The sequence below is a fragment of the Scomber japonicus genome, chromosome 7, assembly GCF_027409825.1.
Source record: "Scomber japonicus isolate fScoJap1 chromosome 7, fScoJap1.pri, whole genome shotgun sequence".
NCBI classification, from domain to species: domain Eukaryota; kingdom Metazoa; phylum Chordata; class Actinopteri; order Scombriformes; family Scombridae; genus Scomber; species Scomber japonicus.
In genome coordinates this window covers 20,162,090-20,188,597 of record NC_070584.1, presented here as the reverse complement: position 1 = coordinate 20,188,597, position 26,508 = coordinate 20,162,090, and the positions used below count along the sequence as shown (strand labels likewise).

At 39.5% G+C, this 26,508-nt stretch overlaps 1 protein-coding gene across 1 annotated transcript in view; it reads right to left on the bottom strand.

The window, feature by feature from the left end:
- tsc22d2 (TSC22 domain family 2) overlaps positions 1-2,575 on the bottom strand; it is a 36,843-nt gene extending 34,268 nt beyond the window's left edge. The window contains exon 1 of the mRNA XM_053322188.1: positions 319-2,575. Within this exon, the coding sequence (XP_053178163.1) occupies positions 319-1,952 (1,634 nt within the window). The 5' untranslated portion in view covers positions 1,953-2,575. The remainder of the gene's footprint in view (positions 1-318) is intronic.
- Positions 2,576-26,508: the final 23,933 nt, after the last annotated feature.

Here is a 26,508-nt window from a genome sequence, read left to right as displayed (position 1 = left end):
CATAGCGTGCCTAATTTTGGAAGTGGTGAAAGGAGAGGCGTTCTCCTTGAGTGTGCGAAGTGTAAAGCATGACCACACTGCTGCAGAATCCAACAAGAATGTTTGATATGAGGGCAAACATCCAGATACACACTTAATACCTCCTCCAATCTGTCAGTGCTACTCCAGGTTAACACCTCAGATTTTTTTTTCCTCGAGGACTAAGGCAAACAGACATCCATACTGTGTTACTTCATTACCAACTGCCCACAACTGAACAAATACAAACAGTAAAGAATATTTATAGGTGTGGATTCATTTTCACATTTCTTGTCTTACCTGTCCTCATCCCCTTCCATGGTGATATGGATGCCAAACAGGCTGTTGACAGTAGGAGTGGGCAGGCTGAGGCCCTCTGTAGTGAAAGCCCTCACACCATCTTTCCCTGGCATCACACCAACATTGGACTGAGGTAGGGCATCAAACTTCTGCCTACCATCTTCTGCCTGGTTAATGAAGCCAGAGAGAAGGGCTATGGTGGCTCCTCCGTGGGCTCCCTGGGCCTGGACAATTCCTCCTGTGCCAGGTGCCTGACTTGGCATACCCAGAAGGGTGTTGGTGGTAATGGGCACTGTGGCAGGCACGTTCTGGGCACTGCTGTGGGATGTGGTGGTGGTGATGGAAGGTGCAGGGGCAATGACTAATCCTCCTGAAGGCTGAGTCTGGTTGACAGTCTGCTTATGACCACTTCCTGGAAGGATGGAGGCCATGGCTGATGCATTGACCATGTGCAGCAAGAGGCCCTGGGCAGAGGCTGCCTCCCCACCCAGCCCCTGGGTTCCTGGACCAGCAGGGGTGATTACTGGTGAGGGGCCCTGGCTAGCTGGAGGACCAACAGAGAGGGATGTCATGGGAAGGTTCTGAGTGCTTGAGCCAAAGTGTTGCTGACAATATTCCGGCTGGCCAGCTGAAAGGCCGGTGGGATGAACAGTATAGGTAAACTGCTGTGCTTGCGAGGCAGGAGGCATAACGGCAGACATCTGCTGCATGGCAACTTGGTGCACACCATTGAGGCTGTTAGAGAGGAAGGTTTGGGGGACACCAGGCTGCATATTGGCCTGTGCCTGTTGGGGTAGCTGTGATGCTTTAGTTGTATACCCTGTGGGCTGGAAGGCACTTGCTCCGCTCCCAATCTGAGGGCCCGAGTTGTAGCCTTGCTGCAGAGGCTCTGAAGGTTGGGGGTGGGCGGCGTGTGCAACTGAGTAGCCGCTGTCTGCATTGCTCTCCAAAGCCTGTGAGGAGAAAGCACTGTTAGTGATCACAGAGTTACTGGTGGCCCCAAGACCACTGTCCCTGTCTATACTGTGATCATGGGTAACAGTTGGCTTTATGCTATCCACAGTCCGATTAATATTTGAATCCGAGTCTCTTTCATAGAACTCAGTGCATGTCCACCTCCCTCTTCTGAAGGGCTCTCCAGTGCCATGGTCAAGTTTGATGACCCTGAAACGAGAACTACAGCTCGTGCTCACAGGAGCTGTGTGAGCCACACTAGTAGAGACCGTGGCTGCAGGGGCCGTATTGGTGACTGTTAACGGATGGGTGGTCGAGCTGGGAACAAAGGGTTGAGCTGCAGCTGGCACAGGCACACTTCCACCTAAATTATGTGGGGTGACACGACCAGTGCCAATACTTTTATAAGAGAGACCCCCATTGACAGGAGCTGTCACGGATGGCTGGCCCTCCTGTGGCTCTCCAACGTTGTTTAAGGTTTCCTCGGACGAACTCCTGTCACACACACCCAAGTCAGTCCGAGAAACGTCAAATATTTCCGACGACACGTCCTCTGTCCGCGACTCGTCTGGATCATCCAGGCTCTCGGTGTCGTCGGTGATGCTGCTGGCCGCCACCTGAGCCTGCGTGACACTCGTGATCTGGAAACAACTTTTCTTCTTTGCTGGCATTTTCGACATGTTGACTGACTTTCAAGTCCTTGTCTATCCCCCTCAGATGAAGCGAGAAGCGACTAATGTCTTCAGTAATGTGACACAGACACGTACCGTCGCAGGACAATTTCCATACCGTTCCTCTTCCTCTCACTTGTCGGAGAAAAAAGTGTCACAAGTAGAGGACGGACCCTCCGAGAGTGCTCCGCGGTATCCGGTCCCAGCACAAGCCCCAGGCGGCTCTCATCCACCCCTCCCGGCCTCCCTTGTGTCTGGGCAGCAGAGTTACAACCAGGCCTTGGTGAAACTTCTTGTTCAGCAGCTGCCACCGGTACTTTAGTGTGAGGCGGGCCCGGTCTCTCAGCCCACTGCTCTCCCTCTCTGCTTTATAGATATTTCTTACCGACCAGCTGAGTTAGCTGCTGTTAGCTGGGTTCTCCTACCACCGCGGTGTTAACAGATCCACAGGGGTAAAATCCACCGGCTGACCGAGAAAAGAGTCTCAAAGTCGGTGAAGTTGAGCCTCTCGCCGTGTGGACAGCTCACTTTTTTGGCAGCTGCTACTTAGCAGCTAGCCTTTAACACAGCAGCAGAGAGCTAAGGGGCAGCTAGCTCCTGCCTGCCGCTCTTCTATTACCCCTCGACAAGATGGCAAGAGCGAAGTGCATCCTGGGTAAGGAGGTCAAGCTGGTTTTCTGTTATCGCAAATATAATTTTTTACAAATCACTGTTTTATTTCTGATCTAACTCACATTTTGTACTACCTTTTAGATGAAAATAATTATAAAATAGCTACATTGATTTTTCGCTTTATTAAAATATAAATAAATATATATTTCTTTCGCGTCGTCACTTCCGGTTAACGTCCAACACGATAATACGTTTTTAGCAGGTTTTTAGACGCTGACGACAGACTGTTAGTTTATGACAGATGAGTTAAATCTATTTCTAGTGGATTATTAGACCTAATGAAAGGCTATAGAAATCAACACAAAATACGTAGTCCTCAATGTAAGCTTTATATAAATGGCATTTAGTGTCTGGGTGACAAATGTACTGTAATCAAACAAATCAGAAATATTAGCGACACCACATGGAATATTTTTCTGGGACTCTCACTTTTAAGACACAAGTTGACGTAAAGCCTGCTCCTTTCACATTTTTAATATCAAACAAAATTAGAGAAGTTCATCTAAAAATATTACATCTATCAAATCACAGTACACCTCCCTAGATTTTTAGAAACAGATGAAAAATGATTTTTGTTGTTTTTATTGCAAAATTGAAGAAGACGAAGTTATTCATTTATTTTGCTGGTGCTCATTTTGTGTTGTATTTTTGAAGGATTGTCCTTTTTCGTACTAAAACGTCACATAATGTTTGTAATGACAAAAAAAAGCATTATTTCCTGTTTTGAGTATCAAATATCAATATTTCTGGCATTATAAACCTTTTTATTTTGTTAGGACAAATTTCATACCCACAAATTAAAAATGTCCAAAACAACCCCATCACTTGAGTTATTTTTAATTGAAATCAAATATTATTTTGAGTCTCTACACTGTATAAAAAATATGAAAAGTATCTGTTATCAAAATCTATTCTGTCTGTCACTTGTACGTTTACTTTTTATTCATTTAGTTATTTATTGTCCCTTGTTTCTATTAAAATGAGTTTATATTCTTCATACATCTTTTTATTTATTTTTTATTTATGAACTGGAATGACTGGTATTATTCAATAAAGTAGAGTACAAAAAGGGAAACATTGTTATGTTAGTTTTTGGCCCATACAAAAGCTGGTCATATCTTCTCTCACGTTTTGCCATTTTGATCAAATGTATTGTTTGCATTCACTGAATATGACAGGAATCTCTGCTTGGGGTTCTATAAGATGAATTATTTACTATTTGAGACCAAATTTTATATTCATAAATCCAAATTGTTAAACAGTAAGCCAAACTTCTCAGAGCTGACTGTCCATATCAAACAATACATTTCTTCAGTATATGAACATACAAACAAAAGAGCTGTTAAAATGTAAACACTGTAAACATTACAAGATGTTTGTTTTTTTATTTAAACTTTAGTCTCCCTGGTGTGTCTGTCATTGTAAACCCAAGCTTTATACACAAGATGCTGTAAACTTGTATGCTTCAATAAAGCTGTTTAAAAAACACACACACAAAATATATCCATTAAAGGGATGATAACATTCTTATAATTCAGCAATTAGTTCAGATGAAATTTAAAAAATTGCAAATTGGCCTATAAGTTAGTATTTGCTGTAGTTCATGTCATTTTAAATCCCCTAAACTTGACTGACAGGAGTTGAAATGAGTTTTGCTTGTACTTAATTGTGTTTAAAAAATCAGTTTCTGTCTTGGATTAAAGTCTGAAACATTTATTTGCAGTGACTCAATTCAACTAAGTCATGGCAGGAAGTGTTCCTTAATTAATCACTTTGCCACCGGAGACCACAGTCGTGAATGCAGAATGAAGTCTTCATGAATGTAAAGGTTTAACTAATACGTTTGTGTGTGTTATCAGTTTGATCAAAAAGGTGCACGTTATTTTAGCCTACCAAGCACAGAGCACACAAGTGATGTCAAGACATCAATTTCTTAGCTTGCTAATAAACATATAGAGTCTGATTTACTAAAGGTTTGCGTGTGTAAAAACGTGTGTAAACTTGACATCACCCGCAAAAAATGTGCAAGCTGATCTACTAACGCAGCGCACTGAGGTTTGCGTCTTGCAACTGCGCAAGATAGTACGCGCTGTCCATTTAGTACATTTACCATAATGAATATGTAATATGGGGCGTTTCAACCCCAGTGTGCGAAATACAAGGAGGAGAAAATGCAAATATGTTATTTAGCACACGCATTGTGATTTACCAAACCTGAAGGTATTTTTTCTGACGCTAACTATGTCTATAAATAATACCTTTGAAGGGCAGGTATTAACCAGCTGTGCACTGCACACAGATGACTGCTGTTACTGTGGAGAGGAGGAGACGGAGGCACAATGACAGAATACGCACAAGATGGGGTTTTTCCACCTGTGTTATAATTTTGGAGTGGAATATTTTTGGTTTTACTAACAGCATTGACTTCGTCACAAATAATCTCCCATATGTCGTTTTTTCTGGTAATATTTGTTTTTGTTATAACTCAATATACTTGTTCACCTCTTGCACTAGAACCTGATCACATTTCATTTTGTGCTTGCAGCTTTCTGCTCATCCAAATTCTCCATAAAGACACGCAAAACCCTCATTTAAATACTGCTGTCTCCACCCTGTTGCACCTGTTGTCATTTAAGCAGTTATTCTTAGTAGATCACCCGCAAAACACACGCAAACGAAACGCACATGCAATTTAGTACCCACTATTTGGGATGTTAGTAAATCAGACCCATAGAGTACTTTATTATTCCTGACTAAGAAATTGTTTTGTGACTAATGTGACTTAAGCAATTTCTTAGTCAGGAATAATTTCTTAATTACCTTCTTGAGGTTTGTTTTGTGACTAATGTGACTTAAGCAAACCTCAAGAAGGTAATTAAGAAACTCAGATAGACTCAAATGAACATAAGCTGAATCATATGAAAAAAATTCAAATCTTATTCAAACTTGTAATTATATAACCCATAACAGTGATTTGACACCATCACACCCAGCAATTTGACTGTCACTTTAAGGTGGACTGATCAAGCTGAAAGACAGGCTCACATTTTTTTCAAATGAGCATTAAAACCACAGTCAGGTCATCATATGAACACTGAAAGGTGGTTTTCCTTGCTGTAATAATTTCTCCTGTTCATTTTGACAATTAAGAGATATTCAAATGTGCTTTCAATGAAAGTGATGGAGGCCAAAGTCCACAATGTGTCCACACAGTCATTTTGTGCAAAAATGCATTCAAAAGATAATCTGATGCTTTTGTGATCAAACCATTAAATTCCCTCTTTCTGCTTCCTCAGACAGTGTTTCCCTGTTGAGCTGCAGTGGAAGTATAGTAACAAAACAAGGGACTTTGCTGCTAAAAAGAATAATATTGAACAACATCTATCTTATTTGGCTCCTTTGGATGGCTGAAACTTCATATTAGCTTCAGATAAAGTTCTAAATACATTTTTGTACAGAAGGAGGACTGTGGATTTTGTCCCATTGTAAGTACATTATCAAGGGACCTTCTAATAGCCAGTATGAACAAGAGGAATGATTAAGGCAAGGAAAACATTAGATCAGCACAGGCTTGGCAGCTGCCAAACTGGTGAGTAATATAGACAGAATTTCCAGTACAGAGCAATGATATTTGGCTGGTGGCCAGCTTTCACATCCAGTCCTATCCAGGAAGCAGGAAATATTTTATACATATGGTCAATGGCTATGGTGACCCCTAAGGGTAAAAATCACAAAACAAAACACATTCAATATGAGAAAAATACATTCTTGACGTTTGCAGCACTTCAGAATTAGGACAGTATTTTCTTCCAGTTTTAACTTACATTACGGCATGTGTTCTCACTTTAGAGTCCAATTTACACAACAGAAGTTTATTTTTTGAGATGTTTTTTTCTTGAGAAGCTTTCTCCTGCTTACAACCTCATAGCTCTTGCTGAACTTGTCATTCTCTGGGATCACAGGTCCAAAGATGTTTGATAATTGCACCTTTGTTCAATTGAATTTGCTCATCTGACATACAAACCAAAGTCATGTTTACGAGGAATGAGAAACGCCTTATTTTGCCTGATTTTTCCTAATATTGTGAATGTAATGTCACACAAGATTCTCAAGGAATAGTCATTTCTATATTACTGGGAATCCCAAACAACAGTAACAAACACACTAAATCATGACTACCAGTCTACCTACATCTAAAGGACAGAAATGACTCCTATATTCACAATTTGGATAGAAACTACATATGTTTGAAAGAGAAGTGAAGGATATTAGGCAGGAACCTGTGACACACCTCTTCATTAGAAATTGTAATGATAACACACCGCCCAGGTGATTTCCAAAGGCAGTACATGCTTCAATTCATATGACTGAGATTACTCATACTGTATGTGACCTCAGCAGCTCCCATGTTACGTCAAGGTGTAAATGACGCACAGAGATTTACATTATTTGGATCTGTTGAAGCCTTTTGGATGTGAGGAAATGTTTTCAACAATGTACTACATTTAACTTGGCACTTTTACAAACTGAGGCAACTCGCCGTCCTTCAACATGCTGAAATCTCATCATCCAGACCATATCTCGGACTTTATTCCTTGGTAGTGACTCATAGGCAATGAACTGATGACTAGAGGTTATTGTGTAAATCATGGACATCAAAGGCTTGTACTTGATTGCAGGACATTTTGTCACAAGATCAACATATGACGAAGAAAAATAAATGAGTCATGTGTTTGACCTATTTTTGAGTGACATCAGTTGCGATCATGGTAAAGTTAAAGTTAGATGTGGATCTTGATCAGTAATGGTTTTTTTAACATTGCAAGATAAGGCATGATTATACATTTTCACTATGGGTTCATTAAGTCCCCTTTCAGAGTCATGCTGGAGACCTCTTGCTGCATTTTCTGTCCAGTCTCATTTGTCTCATATAAATAAAGAAAAATACCATAAATAAACATTTCCAACTACTTTCTCATGAGCTGCTGCTATTATTGTACTTAAATTGAAGAATAACTGCCACTATGTACATATTCATGCTTATCCAGATGTAAATTAAGATATCTCATTTAATCTCATGAAAATAACTATTTTTTGTGCAGCCTTGGCAGACGTAATTTCTTTCATCTTTGTTTTTTTGTCTGTGGCTAAGGATGTATTTAGATTTTCAGTAAAGGCAGCAATAGCACAATGAAAAAAAACTCCATTACAAGTAAAAATCCTGCATACGTACATACAGTATGCAAATATTTCAGCAAAAGTCTCAGTAAGAAGTATTCATTATGCTGCAGAATGGCTACTGCCAGGTTTATATTATTAATGTATATATTACATTATTAGATATTTTTGATTTGAATGATTAAAAATGTGAGAAGTATTTTGATAATATATCTTTATATAGTAAATGGACTGCATTTATATCATTTTATGTCCTATTCCTAGTCTTCCAACCATTCAAAGTGCTTTCCACTACATGTCAATATTCATTCATTCATACACTGATGGCAGAGGCTGCCACACAAGGTGCCAACATGCTCATCAGGACATTGCACACACACACCAATAGCGCAGCCTTCGGGAGCAATTTGAAGTTTGGCATCCAGACTATAGGAGCGAGAAATCAACTGCTGATCTTCCAATTAGTGAACAACACACTCTACCTCCTGAATCACAGCTGCCCCATACTGCTGGGTACTTTCATCTATAATAATTGATCATATTTTGTAAAAAGATTGTATAGTTTGTGTGTGAAATTTTCATCTTCAAAGTAGAATTTACTATAATTGTCACTTCAGAAACATGGAGTAAAAAGTACAATATTTCCCTCTGAAACACAAAATCTGACCTTTGTTCAGAGTAAAGCTGAATGTCTCCATTTGGAAGAACTTAAATCACAAAAGCTAAAAAAAAAAAAAAAAGGTTTTCACAGCCACAGCTTATAGTGCAGCTAGGTTTTGAATGCTGCACACAGTCAAGTTAATTCAGGGCTACAGGTGTACACAATGGCAGTAAAAATAATATGAATCCCTGGACTGTGCTGTAGAGGAGATGATGATATTAGGTGCAGTTGTATTGCTCAAGGACACTTTGTCAGGCTCTGAGACTCCAAGGATCAAACTTGTAACTACTTTATCTCATCTTTTAAACCAACACGTCACCAGTTTTATGGTTGTTATAACACAATGATTGACATGACTGATATAACACAAAAAGTATTTTCATAATGTTTATTATACAAGTGATGAATATCGTGAGTGAAAATAGATTTGCCTTATATTCCCCCTCGGACATGACTGACTAATCATTGAATTACTGGTTACATAATGTCCGGTGTCGGATCACATGGTCTGTCTGACAAAAACAATTTCATGCAGTCCTCAGATAAGACAGAAGAGACAGAAAACAACCCAGTATATGGGCTGAAACTCAGACTGAAATTCATAATTTGATTTTTATTCCTGCTGCATTTCATAAAGGGTGGAATGACAGATAAAATGTCATGTAGAAGGATTAATGACTCTTTACACAAGATCATAGCCTACAAATAGAAATAAGATTACTTGTGTGGAAAACTACTTAATAGAAGCTCTTTTGTAGGCCTGGAAATGATTTATGAGACTTTATGATCCTGAACATGTATTTATCAGTTTGAGCATACACTCAAAAAACTTCTACAGTTCAGAATTCTACTTCAACAGAGGTCTTTACATAGTTTAATAATTAGATATGTTTTTATTTGTCAAATATTACCTCTTACTATAACTTAATGGAGCTGGATCCAACCTGCTGTAAAAACAATGTTGCGACATCAGCTCCAACAAGCCCTCTATACTTAGACGCTCTCCTTTAGTAGCGGGCTGTGCGTGGGCTTTCCCAGCTCCAGCCAATGTGTTTGTGTAGCTGGTTGTGTTTATTTACTCTGGTCTGAGGGCAAAGACTACCAGGCTCTGCTGCGGCGCGTCACAGTTCAACATGCTGGGTCCACTTTCAGCATACCACAGCAGTAACAAGACAGGCGTTGTGCTGTCTGTATTTTGGGGCCTGGGGTCCTGGCCAGTGGTCACCTTCAGCAGCCCAACCTGAGAGACCTCTGGCCTATAGCAAAGCACTGCGGGTCCGAGACTGCACGTTCAACAAACGAACTGACCAAACATCACTCAGCGCTTGCTAAAAAAAGGGCTTCCCTGGAGAAAACGGTACAAGGGGTTGCTTCAGGGCAACTTGACCAGGCTGAAACTGGAATAATGAAATGTGCACGTGAAACTTGTGCATGGTTTCGAGTTTACTGGGCTGCTTTTCCAGGGAAACACACCTATGTTTGTTAGTGTTGACCTAGCCCATTTATTTCCCTGTGTCTGACTGCTAATAAAAGCAAGTGTTAAATAAACTTAAATACCATCATGTGTGTGTTTCAAAGTGCAGCTCTGTCCCATTAAGCTGCCCGTTAGACTCCAAATATGCACGATTCACAGAACAAGCTTAGTTAAAGTCTGGTGTATTTCTGGAGATGATTGGGTGTATTTTTCTATTCTGCACTGAGGCATGTATGTTCATCCTGATATTTTTGACTACCTCATGAATTCTTGCAGAGGTAGCCTTTTGGGGGACTTATAGTTAAGTATTACACAATATCCAGAGGTTATATAAAACTTTGTGTGAGGTTTAATCCAAAAAATGTAATGCACTGTACAGTCTGTCAGCCTTTATGGCGGAACAGTCTGTTGCAACACAGACACATAAATATTTCAATGCTTAGCTATCTTTTTTTTTTCAAGCTCTCAGTATATAATGGCGTCATGCTTATATAACACATAAGTATATTACCTCAAACTCAAAGAGGAATGTAAAACTACTATAGAGTTGAGGCTAACATTTAAAACTCTGAATAATACTGTTTAATTGTCTTCTCTGAATACGTTCTTACGTACCTACATCTGTGACATTCTTTCTATGTGACTGGATAAACAAAGATGGGTTCATGATAACATCATTACATTGCACCAGGGAATAACAAGAATTCCCCTTCAGAGAATTTCACCAGAGGTGGATGAATCACTGGGTGGTGACATTTATCTTTTTCATGTGGTCATTTTAAGATAACATAAAAAAGAAAGAGGTGCAGCCGTTGAGAGAAGTAAAATGCTCATTGCACACATACAGTATATGCACACATTTAGTCTTCCTCAGGCAGGAGAATGTACACGAGCAGGCCCACCCCCAAGCTTAATAAGATCAGTGAAAATATGATCCAGTTCATGAAAATCCAATCCGAGGTGTGAATAGTCCCACAGCTATACGGTGGGTGGAAAAAATAAGATTTGAATTTAATACAGGAGGCAGAATATTTAGATGACTAATTAGTAATTTTTGGGGGAAAAAAACTCAAAAGATCCAGTTTTACTGGTGTCCTGTATGACATTTCTTTAGGTTTTGGACGGTTGGTTGGATAAAACGAACAATTTGAATATGTTAACTTGGGCTTTAGGACATTTTTCACTATTTTATACTGACTGCATGTCAGGAACCTCGCTTTAATTTCTCCAGAAAACTTCTTAGTAATGTATTGGCCCACCATGAACCTCCAGAGCAGCTTCAGTGCTCCTTGTCACACATGTAGATTCATTAAATGGCTTCTAAAGGACATTCCCTCATTTGGTATTTTAATGAGGTTGGTGGCGGCACTCTCTAACATGTCTGACCAAAATCTCCCTTAGTGTTCAATTGGTTTGAAATCTGGTGACTTGGAATACCAAAGCATAAGATTTAAATCATTTCTATACCAATCAAACCATCTAGTGAACCCTCATGTCCTGCATGGAAGCATCTACATGTGTTTTATTTCTCCTCTCATTTGTTCAGATTTTTATGTGTTACCAAAAAAAAGTACAAAGTTCAGGGCCTTGGACTGTTAAAGCCCTTACAACACAAACAATAATGCTAATTAGCTTTACTGAAAATGGGGCCCTAAAAAGGAGAAAAATAATAAACTCAAAGAAGGTACAACAACATTCCTGGTGAGCTATAATCCTGAATGACACAGAGCTTTGCTTCATTGTGTAAAACTGTAGAAGGAAAACAATAGAAATCACCCCTATTCAAACACTTGGACTGAAGGATTATCTCTCTTCAGACAGTTTTAGTCACATCAAGTGTCTGTGTCTGTGTGAGACAAACAATGATTCATGACCCTGGATACGTGTTGCTAAGCATGGAAACAATACTGTATGCTCACACACCCACGTGTACCCAAATGTGTATATTTTTGCAGGAGTGTGAAAAGGTTCTGAGTGAGAGTGGAACAATAACAGGCTAAATCCAAAAACCCCTCAAAGTGTTTCCTTTTCGGATTTCTTGCATTTTTTGCAAACTATTACAGTACATGATGCAATCCAGGAGGTCATGATGTCAGAACAGAGGGAGCAGGCATAAACAAGAATCAGGGAGGAAAAAGAAAGGAGATGTTTTCAGTGGAAAATTTACAGTGATTAATTCCAACTCAACCCCCTTGCTTTCGGTCAGATGATTATCTTGATCCATCAGCAGAACCATTTTTTGCTCAACTTGTTGTGACAAAAATATTGACTTCCATAGAAAAGGGTTTGCATTTGCGTTTCGAAACAAAACTCCCACATAGACATATTTTACCTGTCTGGTGTCTGTAGGTGTATTTGTGCTTTGTTTAATTCAATGGCTTCTTTGTATCTCTATTTACAAATTCCCCACACCTCATATCTGAACAAACAAAGCTCAAAAATGCATAAACTGTAAAATATGATGAACAACATTTCAGGTTTTAACAGCTCTTTGTCTCCAGGTAGTTATAAGTGTGACAGAGGTCACACACATTGTAAAGGTCAAAAGGTGAAATTTAATATCTCGGCTGACAGTAACTAATCTTCTCGTTTCCCCAGAGCACAGATTCCAAAGAGCTCAGCGGTTGCATTCATATGATGTACGTGCTGCTGGGCTGCAGCTCGAGGTGACACCAGGTCACTGATTAGCATGGCAGCAGATGTAAGCTTTCATCTCTCATGTCTGTCTTTTTCATTTCTGTCAAGTCCACTGGCACTTACTAATAATGTTTTTAAGGTTGATCTATTGGTTACATTTCCTTTTGTTTAAATGATTAGTATATAACATACCAAAATTAAGAAAGAATGCCTGTCATAAGTTAGAGGACCGCAGTCAGTAATCTAGAACTCTGAAGAAGATTAGGTTAGGGATTTTTAACTACTGATCTGCTAAACTTTTACATGAAAGGAAAAGCTGAAAGCAGATACTTGAATATATCAAAAACTTAAATATCATTTCTACACATATAGCAAAATTTACATTCAGTACATTATATATGAAGAAAGTATGCTGTAACCCTTGAGTGGCTATGTATGATGTGTATGATACAAAAAGTCATTGATGATTCTTGACTTTCACACACACACTCAGTCCATGAAATCAATGTCAAAAATACATTCTTACATCTTCATTGTGTTGTGTAAGCACTATTTCTCCCTCCCCTCCCTCCCAGTGTTAAAGCTTTAACACACCCTGTGACCTTTGACCCGACAGGCCATGACTGTTTATTCTAGCAGGTGTGTTTCCATCTTTTAATCTTCTCATTGTATTCCAAATCCAGAGCGATTTACTTTCTTAATTAACAGGTTTAGAAGGGATTATAGTGTTTTAAGGGAATCTAAGAGCAGCAAAGCCATCAGGAGACTTAGTGTGGGGTGAGAGGTGGTTGTGTCAAAGTGTCCCAACTGGCACTGACCGGACATAAGCAAAAGGGACAAGTAGTGTGGGTCCATATGACTGGTGCACTGATTAAAAAACCATGACAGAGAGTTTAAACAGTCCCCAGTGCGGCTTTTTGTCAGATTGCCTTCAGATGAGGAAGAAAATCATGTTGGTCTAGTGTATTATTTGAAGCCATGACCATCCTTATCTGCATAAATATGATCATGGCTTGTATTCTCCATCCATCTGTCCACACTAAGTTATTGACATAGCTGCTAACTCTTTGCAGCCTTCATATTAAAGGAGATGTTTTTCTTAAAGACAAAAATGTGCCACAGCAGTTCTAGAAAATAACCCTAAAAACGTTTAGAACGTATCAACATTATTGTGGAGGTGTGACATACTCTTTAAATTAAATACCTACAACAAGCATCATGCAGGAACTCCAACTCGTAACTCATTTAGATAGCATGGTGCAATTTTAAAATACTGTCAGTTTATAAAGAAAAGCCTTTTTTAATCTTTTGGATGCCAGTTTTTTCCATTTGTTTCTTGCCCCATCACACTAAGTGACAAATAATAACAATATCAGCAACAGTATGAACACTTAAGTGTACTTTAATTTCAAATATAAAATGAATAGTTATATATCAGAACATGTTTGGATTGATAAGCATAGCACCTTAAATGCCACAGGCAGTTCAAGTTCAATCATGTCTTGTTAAATGCCCATGTTGCTTGTTTGTAAATGACAGTTATGACAGTTGAGTGGTAGCATGTGTGGCATTTAAATTATCAATGGTTTCTCTGGGGTGATGACAGTTTGCGAGTGAACTTGCATCCCAAACCTTCCTACCTTACCTGGCAAGTTATAAGCCTCTGAAGAATCCTTTAATATGTTGTGACATAAACAACCTGACATTACTACCTCATGTTGATCTGCCATGTTCTCTCTAACCAGCGGCTCAAGTGCCATCAGTCAATCTCCAGCAAATGAAAACTGTAGTAAACAATTCTGACAGCAAGGTGTCGTCACTGAGCAATAAAAACAGCACTGCAAAACATGAAATAGCCTGTTGGGGTTTGTCACATTCTCTCTCTCTCTATCTACTTTATCTGCATGACCACAATTAGATACAGTCTTGCTGGGTGCAGTTTTACAATTGTTTCAAAGTTTACAATCATAGTATATCATAATAAAACTAAAAGGAACTAGAATATATTTATATACAGTATATAATAAGATGAAATGAAATGTAGCAGTTCAATAATGATAATAACCACAAAATGAGATACAAAAGAGACATTAAATCATATGTCTTGGGTGTCAAGGTATACTATAATTAAACCACACACACATACACATACACACACACACACACACACACACATACACACACACACACACACACACACAGTCCTGTACATTTAGTAGTACTTCATATTTATTATTTATTTGACTTGCTAATGACAGGAAGTCTTTTAAGAAGACTTATGGAAGCTGTGAAGTCTATGTAGATGTTGTTGTTGGTTGTTAAAGGACCAGTGTGTAGGATTTAGTGGCATCTAGCGTTGAGCTCTCCACTTGTAAGTGTGAGAACCTATGGTGGCCACAAAATTCATGAAAAACACAAAAGGCCCTCTGTAGAGCCAGTGTTAGGTTTGTCCATTCTGGGCTATTGTAAAAGCATGGCAGTGCTACATGGCAGGCTCCATGGAGGACAACCCGCTCCTTATAGATATAAAGGGTTCAGTCTAAGGTAACAAAATCACTTATTTTCAGGTAATTATTCACTAATTAAAACGCAATTATGACTATTTTATTCCATTTCTACCAAATCCATTTTGCTAGATGGCATTAAATTCAACATGCTGTACCTTCAGTGGATGTTTTTCATACATGACCTGTGCACACGTGTCCATATGAGTAGGTGTGATGGTCAAAGAACTAACCAGGTGCTCAATTCCCACTTTCAAAAGGAAGTTCATCTTTAAAGCAGCGTATGCAAAAACATAACTGCAGCATCAGTTTAGTGGCTTGCACGGCGCCAAGCTATCACAACTGGTCACCTTCAGTGTTGTGCTCACCTCACTGGAGGCATTTAGACATATGTTTACTGCTGGGGTAATCAAATGAGCAGTAGAATAAACAAAACACACACACACCACAGTGGTGCCTCTCAGTTGGTTTGCAGTAGCTTCCCCATAAATTAACACATTATATTTCTTGTTGTCCAGAAAATCCACTTATGAGCAGTTCAGTTCATTTTTTGATAGTGCCTGATGAGTTTAGAAGAGTAAGTATTAAAGATGGCAACATAAAAGACAGTACATTACAGTATACAGTATGACATTGCTCTTTTCCAACTGCAACACCGTGACAGGGAATTTCACTGTGATCTTTTACAGTCAGATGTGGAAAGTTAAAAGTGTAAAAAAGAATCATTAACATCTTCTGTGCATTTCAAGCACCAAGCTATGAAAAACACTTTTAATAAAGTTTTGTTTATTGCCAGTAACTTTATATTATACAGATTTAACATAGCAAATGTGCCAGGCCTCTTGAACTCTGATTTGAAGTGAGCATATGCAGCATTCGAAAGTTTGACTTTAGTGCTGTTGAGTGATAGCAACAAAAAAAGTCATAAACTATCACATTTCCTACAAATAAAGATAGAAGCTGGTGCATGAAAGGGTTTTGCTTTTGCTTTTGTTGAGAAACAGCATCAAGGCGGTGTACAAGCGAAGCAAGAAAGTGGCCACGGAAAAGACTGCCTCATTGTATGTCCCACTGTGTATGTGCAGATGGACCATCTCCGTCTCCCAGGCTGACCTCTCTCATAGGGCAAAGGTTGCTGGAGCCTGATTGTAAGCTTTTAGCCTCAAGTTGCTATGAAGATATGTTATCAAATGATAATGGTGTTTTTCTAGCTCTGCCCTGACCTTGTTGAGTAAATGTCATCCATGAGCATTTTCGAAGTGACACATATAACATATATGTTGTAAGGAGATATAAATAATATATCTATATATCTGATATATTAATGTGGAAGACAGGCCGGGGACCTGGTGAGCAGAAAGGAGACATTTTCTAGGAGCAGAGCATCACCAGTGCTCTGACTTCCCTACCTGCCGTTGTTCAATATTTAATGCATTGCACCCAAGCTGCTCCAGGAGAGAATGACAGTTTCTTTTAAATAATGGTTGTTAGGTTGAGATTGGTTGGGTAAAATGCAGTCACACTGATCCCAGCTCTGTCAACCTGTAGAGACAAACAGACTTCCTCTTTATTAGTTTTAATGCCAATTTATAGCAGCATTACTCACCAATATACAGTATATATACAAAGTTCAACACACTGAGATTAGTTAAAAAATAATGGCAAGAGGTTTAGGCAATCATGTGAAATTTTAAGAGATACAGCTTATTAAATATACACTACTAAGCATATCGAGACTTATGAAAGTTAAAAGTGAATGAATAAATAATTTTGTCCAATTGAAGTGTAAAACTGTCTTGAATTGTGTTTAGGCTATGTGACACAAATCAGAGCCTCCTGCAGAGTTAAAGAGAAATTTGGTATTTTTCAACCAATATTCAACCCTATTTTCCCATCTTTTTGCGACTATATTTGGGACAACAATTTTTGAAATTGGTCCAATATTTACTGAGAGTGCTTCAGCTGCCAGTCACCAAGCAGGCTATAAAGTAATCATTTGGGATTCAATACCTAAAAGTTCTTGTTTTTGCCACTGACAGGCTCAGATTGTTATTTTTAGTGCCTGCCAACATCATGGAAAGAGCCATACAGAGAAATGAAGCCTTTTTTTTTACCGTTCACTTGATCCAGTGTGTTTGTTACTCTGTCTAACCAAGTTCTGCTTTCAAGGAGAAGCCTTCTTCTGAAATGTTGCATTAGTAGCATTGTTGAAATTATCTGATTTAGAGAGAGAGTGGTGTTGAGAGGAGTTTGTTGTGTTGGAGTACAGACAGCATACCTTAGTGTTATCTACAAGATTTCCAAAGTCATGGCTGGATATATGTGTGCTAGTTAGGTATGCTATTGTTAGGCTATGTGATGTCCTGAGGTTTCAGAGTAATTCGATGTGGTAATTCACTAAATGATACCACACCATTTGTACAGTATAAAAACTGTTTGGTTTGACTAGAGTACTTGGGCAGGATTGGACAGGGTTCTTGTACAATGGAATGACTGAAGGTCCAGGAGAGAGATGAAGGGAGTCTGGTGCAAGGGGATGAGTGATGCGTCTGGAACGTGAAGGAACTCAGGGAGTAAAATTTTGGTTTATCATACCTCAAAGTTAGCCTTAAATGATGAAGCAAGATTTTCAGATGTTGTTGAGGTGGCTGTGGATGTAGCTAAGCTTGACCATTGGTTGAGACTTTTGATGGTGTGGTGTAAGTTTCCCTGTCTGAATGCTTATGATGGGTCCATAAAGACTCAGATATGAATTCAGGTTGAAGAGAAATATGGGGTGAAAGGGGCAGAGATGATCAATCCTGGTTTGTGTGAGATTAAATAAATAATCAGCTGTGGAGGAGAGAGCTGAGGAGCAGAGCCAGAGAATCCTTCATTGCTGCATCTGCAAGAAATAAACACCAGATTCTGCTCTGATCCAGAGCAGTTAACGAGCAGGAGTTTATTTTTTTAAACTTTTGTGATTAAGTAGCTTTATCTTCAAACTCACCTGTCAAGGCAAACCTGTTGAGGCTCAGTTAGCTCTATAGTCACTCACTACCTGCTGTCATCAGTAATAACATATTAAATGTAGGTGGGTTTATGCCTTTAGATGACGTTACTTTGGTGTGGAAGCAGCGGCTAAAATATTATCATAGCCCTGATGGATCTGAGTACCATAAGAAAGACAAGCATATTAAAGGTTGTTTGCTTGTTTTCTTATGGATAAAACTGACAAAATGTGAATTCAGACTTTATAAAAAATTAGAATCGTGATGTAGTTATTTCACCATTTGACCCATTTATTGCAATGAAATCACAGCAAAATCTGTTTATTTTGGGTTGATTCAGACTTTCAGTTTCAGCAACATCACCATGCTAGTTGGGGATTTGTCAGTGCCTGTCATTGCCTGTTTGGGGCAAACAAACGCAAACATTCCTGCAGTTAAACTTGTGCAACAGTTTCAACAGTTGCCATGATGGCCAGCATACACTTCAGGAGAAGGGAGGTGTGGTGGGGGAGACACTCAAACTGTCCATTCTGAACAAGATTGTTCAGACAGGGTGAGAACGCTACTGTGATGCTTGCTCCTTGTGGTATCTGGACCAAAGTATGTCAGATACAAGCTATAAAGACTCCAGGGAACTGTGTTAGCTTGTGGAAGAGGGGTATAATATAGACCCTTAAAGAGGGAACTTGCAGATGATGTAGAGTGATCAGATTGATCTTTGTTTATGATGTTGACGACAATGTGGTTGTCTGTCTGAAAATGTGTCTCACACACACACACACACACACACACACACACACACACACACACACACACACACACACACACACACACACACACACTAGTTATGTATGCAGGCACTTATTTACCAGGATCTCATAATAGGCTGCCATGTGACATACCCAGCTCCAGTAGCAATAACTCCTCCACAGTGGTGCACCTGTCTGGAGCTTCTCACTGACGCCAGTAGGGGATATTATGGCAGGGCTAGCATGTCTAAATGTCACAGATACAGTATCTGCCAACCTATAATTCCGTCTTTCTCATCACATTTGGCTGTGCACGTCCACAAAATGCCAACATGAGTGGTATCTATGGCACCAACACCTCCTTTTTCCTCTAACCCTTGCTCTGTTCTGGTCAAAGCCTCCTCAACTCAACTCAACTTTATTTATATAGCACTTTAAAACAACCACAGCTGAAACAAAGTGCTGTACATAAATAGATTAAAAAAACACAGGAACATAAAACAATTAACAGGAAATAAATACTAAAATAATTGTTTATTGTTTTTAAAACAAATTAAAAACAATAAAACAATAATTAAAAACAAACCATTAAAACACTAAAACAGGATGCCCGGTTGAAAGCCAAGGAATAAAAATGGGTTTTAAGACGAGTTTTAAAAATGGACAGTGAGGAGGCTTGTCTAATATTTAAAGGAAGCTCATTCCATAATTTAGGAGCAGCACCAGAAAATGCTCTATCCCCTCTGAGCTTTGTCCTTGGTACCTCCAGGAGCAGCAGATCAGCTGACCTGAGGCATCGAGCAGGAGTGTGGGGGTGAAGGATCTCAGAGAGGTAAAGCAGGGCCAGACCATTTAAAGATTTAAAAACAAAAACAAAAAAAGAAAAGAATCTTAAAATGGACTCTAAAGTGCACAGGCAGCCAGTGGAGGGAGGCCAGGATGGGTGTTATGTGCTCCCTCTTACGTACTCCAGTTAAGAGGCGAGCGGCTGCATTTTGCACCAACTGGAGATGTACGATGGAGGACTGACTGACTCCAAAATAAAGTGCATTACAGTAATCCAGCCGAGATGTGATTAAGGCATGGCATACCTCCATAACATCCTTTTCTCTCGCTCTTTCTTTTCTTTCTCCTCCTATTTTGCCAGGTGTCTAATAGGTCACAGTATTTATGTCCCTTGATGTCCTTTGGTTACCTGCCGTCTTTACTACTTCCTGCTCCTGGCTACTTTAATGGCCTCAGTGGGGCTCCCAGCAGACAGACAGAGCAGTCTGGCTACTGTACAGACCAAAGTATGATGTTATACAAGAGTACTACAACCTCATCCTTTGTAGGTTTTATCCTGAAATTATAGGAAACAATTAGATTCTATTATAACACCTTAACAACTAGAGTTTTTTTTATTTTTATTATTTTTATTTCTTAACCTCTTATTCTCAAACTGTTTCAGGTATCCAGGCAGAGTAGTTTGGTTGCTGAGTAGGGTAAGGGAGCTGAAACCTTGAAAAACAACTGTGTGTGGTGGTGAGAGGGCTTGGGTTTCCTCAGTCAGCTGACAGTAAAGACGGTCATATCTGTGAGATAAGTTTCCCTCCGATTTTACTGCAACTGCTGCAAATTGTTTTCAAATACCCCTTTCACACCAAAACAGTTCCAGTGCTGGTTTGGGGCCAGTGCTTAATTTGGAACCAGTTTCCTGTTCACACAGACAAAGAACTGGCTCCGGGCGAGAAAAACTGGTTCCAGAGCGGCACCAGTTCTTTAATGGACTAGAAGAAAGAACCGCTTATGTTAGGGGACAGGGGGCAGGGTTATTGAGACCAACCACAAACAAACAAGACCACGTGGTGATTAGATGAGGAGTGAATTATCCCTTGAACATTTGACTGATGGTGAAATTCATGCGTTGTGAGTTAGCTGTGCTCTGCCGGCTAACAACCATCTCAATCCTGCCGAGCACAAATACGTTGTATCTGCCGTGTGGATGCGAGCCAGGAGCAACAGCTGTACAAACGCTAGTCTGCCTTGTTGTTGTTGTTGCTTCGGAGTTGGCGCAGGTCTTTATGGGGAAGCAGCGAACATAACTGCCGTATGCGGTGACGTCATTACGTGGCACCGCAAGAACTTTGAGCAGTGGGAAAGCAAACTGGTTCTCAGCTGGTTCGCAGTTGAACTGACTGCGAATCAGCACCAGCACCAGTCCAGGAACTGCTTTGGTGTGAAAGGGGTAAAAGAGGATCATTCATTTAACAAGTTCAGGACTGGCAGATTGGAAACATGCGAGCACTTGACTCACATCACATGACAATAGTACGGAACACCTCAATTGCATGAAAGCATGAAAGGCACTGGCAGTGAGGTTGACTTGTCTCACTGCTATTGTGCAGTCACTGGCAGTTCAGAATTTGGCTTTGAGGGGACAAAGAGGTCGAACTTATGGCCAGGTTTGATCCCATTATGAAAGATCACCAAGAAAGATCATGTGTCCAAAGAGGAACAGCCAGTCATACAAGCTACCTAGGCCATCATGTGCAAAATGAACTGATTGATTTGTTGAGTAGCAAAATTATTTCTGCTATAGTGAATGACATCAAGCAGGCAAAGTTTTTCTCCATAATTCTGGCCTGCACTTCTGATATAAGCCACACAGAACAGCTGTCAGTTGTGATTAGAGTAGTGTCACTGATGGAAAAGCCATATCAGGGAACACTTTATGGGATTTTTGGAGGCAGAGGAGTCCACAGGCCAGCACTTGGCATCCCTGATATTGACCAGACTGGAGGAGCTCAAGCCAGGCTCTTAGAGAAGAATCCAAGAGCTCTATTTGTGCCATGTGGGGCACACACATTGAATTTGGTGGTTTGTGATGCTGCTAAGGGATCTGTTGATGTTACAAGTTATTTTGGTATCCTTCAGAAGCTGTCAACTTTGTTTTCAGCCTCAACCCAAAGATGGACCAAACTGAAGAAACATGTCAGCATTACCTTGAAGATGTGGTCAGAAACAAAGTGGGAGAGCAAGATCAAGAGCATCAAGCCCATGAGGTACCAGGGAGCTGCAGTGAGAGAGGCTTTAATGGAGGTGAGAGACCACACCAAGGACCCTGCTATAAAGGCTGAGGCCCAGTCTTTGTCTGAGGAGGTCGGTTCTTACCACTTCAACATTTGCACTATTGTTTGGTATGACATCCTAACTGCAATACAGCATGTCAGCAAACTCATGCAGTCTCCCACCATGCATATGGACTTAACTGTGAGTCTTTTGAAAAAGACACAGCGAGGTCTCAATGACAGGGCAAGTGGCTTTGTGACTGCACAGATGGTGGCCAAAGACATTTGTGCAGACATTAATGTCGAGGCTGTCCTAAAACAAAAAAGGTTGAGGTCCACAAAGCGCCACTTCTCTTTTGAGTCGTATGATGAGCCTTTCAGTGATGCGCTTAGGTAGTTGGAGGTTGCATTTTTTAATGTGGTCGTTGATGCGGCGACGTCATTTAACAAGGAAAGATTTTTCACATTGGAAAATGTGTGTGAGAGAAATTAGGGGTATTGACACATTTCCCAGCCTTTTTAAATGAGGAGCTGGCAGAGCAATGCAAGGCACTGGGCACAACACTGCACTTCCAGGGGCACTTTGATTTGGAGCAGAGCTTTGGCAGGAAATTAAGAAGTTCCCCAACCTGCCACCAAAGACCATGAGCCTCCTTGAGCTTATTACATTCATGCATAATAAGGATCTATCAGAGATCTACCCTAACTTATTGACTGCTCTCAGAATTGCTCTTACTCTGCCAGTCACTTGGCTCAAGCAGAGAGGAGCTTTTCAAAGCTCAAGTTGATAAAATCGCACCTGAGGTCAACCATGTCCCAGGAATGTCTAACTGGCCTTGGCATCATTAGTATCAATCACGAAATAAGGGAGCAGATTTCATATGATGACATCATTGATGACTTTGCATCAAGGAAGGCCAGAAGGGTCAGGTTTTAGTTGGCTGTTGAGCCATTTAAACTGTGTTTGCTGTTCTAAGTGTAATAGTGTAATAAGTTGTGTAAAATGGATTGGTAAGAAGGATTTATGCTGTTAAGAATATTTATTCTCTATTTTATTTGTATTATATTATTATTGTTGCTTTCTGCTCTTTTTACATTTCTGATTGTATATTTTTGGCATATATACAGTATGTATATATAGTATATATTTATGGATGTCCTTGTGATTCTCTAAGTTCTGATAACTTATACAGTCACAGATTGTGCAGAAGTGTAATCACTGGATACTCTTAAGGGTGTTTTTCCATTGTTTTCCATTGTTCTGGAAAAACAGAACAAAAAACTTGGCAGAGCAAGTGTGAAGCTTTGGAGGAGAACTTCAGTAAAACACTGGCGGAGAGAGAACAAGCCTGGGAGGCCCATGTTCAACAGCTGGAGGAGGAGAAAATGACACTTGAACTATGCTTAAAAAAGAAATATAAAAAGAGTCTGATTAGACGTCTGGGCCCTTGCAGGAAAAAGGCAAAGACTGAAACTGGTTTCGAAAATGCCGGACAAACAGAGAATCAGAGAGAAAAAGAAGGGAACCCTAAAAAGAAAATGGGTTTTTGGGGCTGGTTACACAGGAAGAAGTGTAACGAAAGTGTGGAAAGTGGGCACAATGGTACGGGGGCATATGGAACTAAAAATAGAGGGGAGACAGGAGAGATGGTGGGGGTGTGGGAGAAAAGGTAGGGGGAGTGGCAAGAGGATGAGGGTGTGGAAAGAGAGAGGGCAGGGGTGTGGGAGGAAAGGTATGGGGGTGTGGGAAGAGAGAGGATGGGGGTATGGGATAAAATATAGAGAGGTGGAGTGTGGGGAGTGTGGGGGGGGGTTGAGGGGTGGACTAAGGGTGTGGGGGGTTGAGGATGTGGCCTAATGGGGTTGTGGGGGTTTGGCAGGTGGTGGGGTTTGGGGTGGGGGACAGTGGGGGTTAACAGGTGACAGAATTCTGTGTAAGTCCCTTCCCACCCTTCTCACCCCTGGGTGGGAGGGGACTTACATAGAATTCATATTAACAAAAAAAAAAAAAACGTATTTGTTTTAAAGTTATGATTTAAACAATTTTAAAGCTTCAGTCAGACAGAATGGACATCACAGGAGGAGATGGAGAGTTAAATATTCTCTGTGCTTCTCTTTAATTGAGGTAATAGTTCCTGACAGCATTTTAACTATGAGGAAATGACAGTTTATGGCCTGTAATAGAGATTGACAGGAGAAAGCCAAAAGCTATGAATATCAATACACGTCCATGTTTCAGACATAAACTCGTATTGACATCATTCAGTGTGATTTCTCACTGTGTGGACACACTGTGGACTTTGGCCCTCACAACTTACATTGAAAACACATTTGAAGGGGATATCTTAATAGTCAGTTTTAACAGGAGGAATGATTACATACAGAAAAACCTTTGAGTGTTCATATATATAGATAGATTTGAAAAACTGTCAGCCTATTCTTTAATATTATGTTCATGCTCTGTTCTGCTGCCAGTTTGCCAATGAAGATCATTCAAGGTTAACTTAAGTATTACAGTGATTATAAAAAATAACCTTTAAAAACGTTCATGTAGCATCCTTGACTTGCATATATACTGTACATATAGAACACATTCATTAAACATTTTGACAAATAATTTTCTTCAAAAAATTATACCTTTATATCGATCTTTGTCTTTGCAGAGTCAAATTAATTTCATTTTTCATTGAAATAAAGCTGTGTGTTTCCTATATTTCCCTTGCCTATTTTAGTTTCATGATGAAATAAAGAATCATGTCAAGGCTTGATCTATAAGGTTTCACAATTTGAAATGAATATCCTCCACCCAGACAGAAAAGATTTTGCCACATAAAACCACGCTTATGTGAGCCTTGTAATAACATTTATTATTTTGAGCACTTACATAGTTTCTGTCACCTATTCATTTTCCATGCTATTTAAATCATTACATTCTTAAAAAAGCACCAGAACTCTCAGTTGGAAACAATAATTGCAACTCTTTGATATTGTGCCTGAGTGCCTGTTTCATACTGTGACAAGTCAGAATGTCGCCTTGAAAAAGGAAAAAAGGCCTGTTGAAAGTGTGAGATAAATGTGTGGAGAGTGTAAAAAGCTAAACTCACAGCTCCACCTGCAGGATAACTTTGTCTGTTAGCACCACCTGCCGCTCAGCCTGAATGTTGGCAGTTTCTTGACTATACAACAGAGTGAAGCAAAGGGCCATGCTATGCCTGTATTTAAGTTGGAGTGATGTTCAGACTGTTGCTGTGAGTGAACACAAGGCAGAACTGAGTTGTGAGCACTGACTTGTTCAGAGTCTGTTTATTAAAGTATAAACATATAAACTAATGTACATAAAATATCAGACATCAGTAGAATATAACACTGTTGAAGTGTGCTTGATAACTGGAGTTGAAATAGCACTAAAAGCTGGAAATCAGAGGGGCAAAGTGTTCCTACAAAGTTGTAATCAATACATTTGAACATATGAATGCTATTTTCTATCGTTAGATTTTAATACAATAATAAAATAAAGCTTTAACTACATTTTAATTTAATCTCCATCTATCTCTGATCACTTGTATAACAGTTTAAATATTTCCAAGCCTGGAAAACGCATCGTAACTTTTACAGTTCACACTTTTCTGAGTTACCCATGACTGCTGTGAAACATGCAAGAATCCAACCCGCCCGAAACAAGAAAGATTCCTGAAGAACATGGACTCTCTCAGCAGCAACTCACATCTCTCTGTCCTCTCTCTGCAGTTTACTGTTTTTTCTCTGCTGCCTCTGAAACACACACATACAATATTGAGCGCTAGAAATACAGAATTATCCTATGCATTACATATTTTACAGGTGAGAATTGATTGAATTGTTCTCTCTTGACTCTTAGTTTTTAACTCAAAAAACATAATTATGTATCTGTAGCTTTAAGAAATAGTAAGTTACAGTTAAGTTTACAGCTTGTTTCCCCTGCCCCAACATGGCCAATAAAACATTTTGATAATCAATCATGTTTATAAATCAAAAAATTACAAATACATCCATAATGAAAACAATATAACTCACTTTGTCATTCAGTTTGGTGCATTTTTTACTCAAAATCTGACCAGAGAAATTCTGAATCAGTTTGAATTATTGAATTGTATTAAATTAATCTACCTTTTTCCTCACCGAAACCTCACAACAGCATTTAGGGTATGGGCCTATCTTGTGTGATCTTTCAGTTTGAGAGCATGATTTAGTGATTTCACATTCATTATTTTCCTGAAAGCCCTGTCTGTTCTGTTTTCCTTCTTCAATGCATTGTTTCTTGGACTTAATGAAAGTTCTGTCTGCCCTCTTTCCATAGAACATTTTTATTTTGTCCTTTTCTGTAAAGGTGTCTGATGGTATTTGAGAGACAAGGAAATACCTGTGATAATGTTTTGTTCCTTTAATTTCCTAATTTTAGCAAGTTTACTTACAAACTGAGATATTTCACTGTCATATTTAAATAACTCCCATTTTAAAATGAAGGATCTTTACATTTCTGCTTTGCTAAGGAAGTGTCATTAACTGCAAGGTTTTTGTTTTCACTTCCTCACATTAAAGAGGAGAGTTGTTCAGTTTCTGATAATTTGCTTTATGACCACTACTGTATCTGAGGGAAATAATTTAACATAA